General features: G+C 47.9%; 1 protein-coding gene across 1 annotated transcript; it reads left to right on the top strand.

The window, feature by feature from the left end:
- Cpn (Calphotin) lies at positions 1–3,914 on the top strand. The gene is made up of 2 exons (XM_068301015.1): positions 1–57; positions 633–3,914. Exon 2 carries the CDS (start codon positions 660–662, stop codon positions 3,417–3,419), a length of 2,760 nt encoding a protein of 919 aa, XP_068157116.1. The 5' UTR covers positions 1–57; positions 633–659; the 3' UTR covers positions 3,420–3,914.

A 3,914-nucleotide genomic window follows, 5' to 3' on the forward strand; every position in this document is an offset into this window, starting at 1 on the left:
TGTTTTCCAAGCAAAAGGTTGTTCTAGTATCTACAGAGAGAACGAGTTCTCATATCGGTACAGAGCATAGATTACGGACAGCGGGATAGAAATGATTCAGAGAATGTTTAGGGCGATTTAATCAACATTAGGACGTGTTCAGCCCTCTATTGACCGCTAAGTCCTTAGTCCTTTCAAGCAATTTGAATGCACTGACCGAGCAAGCTCTTTCCATTTCAATATTTTAATACATATTTGTAACACTTACAAATCTTATAAGAGCCACTAATTATGTTTCTTTTTGGCACGCCGCCAAAGTGTCGCCTATGCAGAAAAAATCAATTAAAATTATCGATTGCTTAAAAGGGACTAAAGAAAAACAACCTTTGTTTGTTGTTCCACCATTCGGGTATTTGGCTCTTCTGTTCTTTTCACCTTTTTCTCTTTTTGTGTTTAACGTAAAATCAAGGTCCGTGGGTTCTTCAAGGCAACAACCCAATTCAAGGGCATTGTTCAACCGTTTTTTTCGTGTTTTCTTTTCCTTTTGGTTTAGTTGCTTCTGGGCATGACTTTGAGTTTGAGAATCTTAAGGTGGAAGGAACAAATGTCTTAAATAGAGTCAAAAGGGTTAAGTTTTTTGATTTAATTCTTAGGAAAAAGTCTAAAAGTCTATTATTAAAATGGAACCAACGCCCCAGTTGGTACCAGCAGCTATTACAACTGCACAGGCAGCACCATCAGTTGCTGCGACTCCAGTGCCAGTTGCAGCCGCACCACAAGTAGTGGCTGCGACACCTACACCGCAAGCAGCAGCTGTAGTACCTGTTGCGGTTCCGGCGCCAGTCCCGACTCCAGTTGCCGCAGCACCGCAACCAATTGCAGGAACTGCAAGTCCAGTTGCTTCCACACCGCAAGTTGCAACTGTTCCGCAAGAAGCAGCTGCAACAGCATCTCCTGTACCGGCAGCTGTTCCAGTCGCCGCCTCAGTTCCAGTTGCTCCTGTTGCCACTGTAACGCAAACAGTTATTGTCCTTCCAGCAACTCCAGCTTCAGTTGTATCGCAACCAGTTGCAGTTGCTGAAGCAGCTCCAATCGCCACTCCCCAAGCAACTCCGGCTGTCACCCCTACAGCAGCTCCAGTTGTTGCTCCAGTTGTTCCTCCAGTTGTCGCCCCCACAACGGTTCCAATTGTCGCCACGTCAGCAACTGCCCCAGTTGTTGCACCCACAGCAGTTGCACTTGTAGCCACCGTACCAGCTCCAGTTCTCGTCGCCGCACCAGCTCCAGTTGTCGCCCCCGCACCAGCTCCAGTTGTCGCCCCCGCACCAGCTCCTATTGTCGCTCCTGCACCAGCTCCAGTCGCAGATGTTGTTCCACCACCTGTTGCAGATGTGCCAGCCCAAGTTAAAGTTGTGCCGCAGACAGCTCCCCCAATTGCAGATGCTACTCCAGCAGCAACTTCAGTTGTTGCCGCACCACTGCCAGCTGCTACTTCTCCTGTGGCGGCACCTCTACCTGTGAATCAACCTCCTGTACCGCCACCAAAGCCAGTGGTGGCAACTCCGATTCCTGTTGCAAATGTTCCTGCCACCGAGGCACTAGCCATCGCTGAATCATCTCCCGTTCAAATTGAAGATCCTGCGCCCGTCCAAAGCGCTGTGGAACCTGTTACTGCCGCTCCGACTCCTGAAGTTGTCCCAGAACCAATTCTTGAAGCTATTCAGCCACCAGTTCTTATCCCCGAAACTCTTATAGAGCCAATAAACGCTGCTGTCGTTCTGGAGGACACCGGAGTACCACCGGATACGGTACCTGCTCCCACAGCGTTCGAGGAGCCTGTGACACAAGAAGCGCCGATAATAGAACCTGTCAGCACGACAGTTAGTGCTGTAGCGCCAGATCCCGTCGTAGTGGCTGAGGAGACTCCGATTCAACCACCATTGCCGGCGGCAGCAGAAGCAAGCGAAATTCCCGAGACCTTGGAACCTGTTGTGAATGCCGTCGCAAATGCCCAACCTGAAACAGTAGCAGAAACAGTTGCTGAAATAGTGGTACCAGTACCTGAAGTAGAAGACGCCCCAAACTGTGAATCATGCGTTGCTGCTCCTCAAACACTATCTGAAGTAACTAATGTAGATCTTCCAGAGCCTGTGACTGCTGCTGCGGAATCATTACAACCTGATGTTGCTGTTGTGGAGACAGATCAGCCTATTTCTGAGCCAGCTGCAACAATCGAGTCAGTAGAACCCACACCAACTGCTTCGCAACCGGAAACTCTTGCTGCTGAAGCCACAGAATCACAAGCTGCCACAGATGCAGTTGCATCGGAGACGTCAAAGCAGGCAGAGGCGGTACCGATTGCTGCGGAGAACTCAGAAGCACAACCAGCTCCAGAAGCATTAGCTCCAGTCGTTCAAACTTTGGAATCAACGCCTCTGCCAGTTGCCCTCGCTGCTGAGTTGTTGGAAGCATCGCCTGAGCCAGTTGTTGCCGTTGTGGAAACTATAGAACCAACACCAGAGCCAGTTGTCACCTCTGTAGAAGTTTTAGAAGCATCTCCTGAGCCAGTTGTCGCCGTTGCTGAAGAACCAGTTGTTGCCGGTGCAGAATCTACAGATTCAACGCCTGTGCCAGTTGTTGCCGCTGCTGATTCTGTAGAAACAACGTGCGAGCCTGTTGTTGCCCCTGCTGAAACAGTACCAACGTCGGAGATAGTTGCCGCCGTTGCAGAACCAATAGATGCAACTCCTCAGCCTGTTGTTGCCAGTGTAGAATCTTCAAAACCAACGCCAGAGCCAGTTGTTGCTGTTGCAGAATCTTTAGATCCACCGCCTGATACAGTTGTTGCCGCTGCTGAAGCTTCACAACCGACTCCAGAGCTAGTTGCCGCTGCTGCTGCATCTGTAGAACCAACATCTCAGCCGGTTGTCGCATCTGTAGAAGCTTCAGAACCTTTACCTGAGCCAGCTTCCACAGCTCCAGAAACATTAGAACCAACGCCTGAACCAGTTGTTGCCGGTACCGGGGACACTGCGGTGCCTTCTCTTGACTCAACTGTTACTGCCATTGAAGCTGTAGCAGAATCAGATGTTGCCGCAGTGGAGATTTTAGAATCTCCTCCTGAATCTACCGAACAACCAGTTGTTGCAGCAACAGTTTCAGATGGCGAAAGTTCTAAGCCTGATGAATCTGAACCAATAAAAGAATCAGAAGCGTCTGAGGTTTCTTCATCTCCAAATCCAGATGCAGCCTCAGTTCCGGTGGCCAAGATAACGCCATTGCTAAGGGATCTACGAACAACCGATGTGTCCTTGCTAGCAATAGCAGCAACATTAGACGCCATTGGCGAAAAGTTGAAAGATCAAAAGGCACGCAATCAGCAAGTACTCGATAGACTATGTGAAATTGAGAAAATTCTCGGGGCACCAAAACAAAACTAGAGTAGCCGTATTTAAAAAATTTCATTGAAATAAAACCACTTTAAGTCAGATTGTAAAACTTCAAATTAAAAAAAATGGGTTTCATTACTCGCTGTCATTTGATAATATTCATGAAAACCATAACAAATCCACTCGCTGCTATTTTTGGACACAGCAACATAAAATGTAAAATAAATTGCACTGAGCCAGGCTTCAGACACATTTCCCTAGCTACCAATGTGGGCCTTCCCTACTCCTCGACAAAGCAGTAGAGGAATACATTTAATGCCAGCATGGCGAAATTTTCATTTTGTAGAAATTAGCATTTGACAATGGGTAAACAGCAAGGAAGGAGATGAAGATGATGATGATGACGACGCCGCCGACAGCTCAGCTGAATGTGAAAATGAATGAATCATTACCAACAATTGTTTTCCATTTCAAAGGCCCCACTAGATGGCAATCAAAAACAATAAATTCATATTAATGATGTCACCGATAAGCAGCTTGACACCC

This window comes from Drosophila tropicalis, unplaced genomic scaffold, assembly GCF_018151085.1.
Source record: "Drosophila tropicalis isolate 14030-0801.00 unplaced genomic scaffold, ASM1815108v1 contig_878, whole genome shotgun sequence".
Classification (NCBI taxonomy): Eukaryota; Metazoa; Arthropoda; class Insecta; order Diptera; family Drosophilidae; genus Drosophila; species Drosophila tropicalis.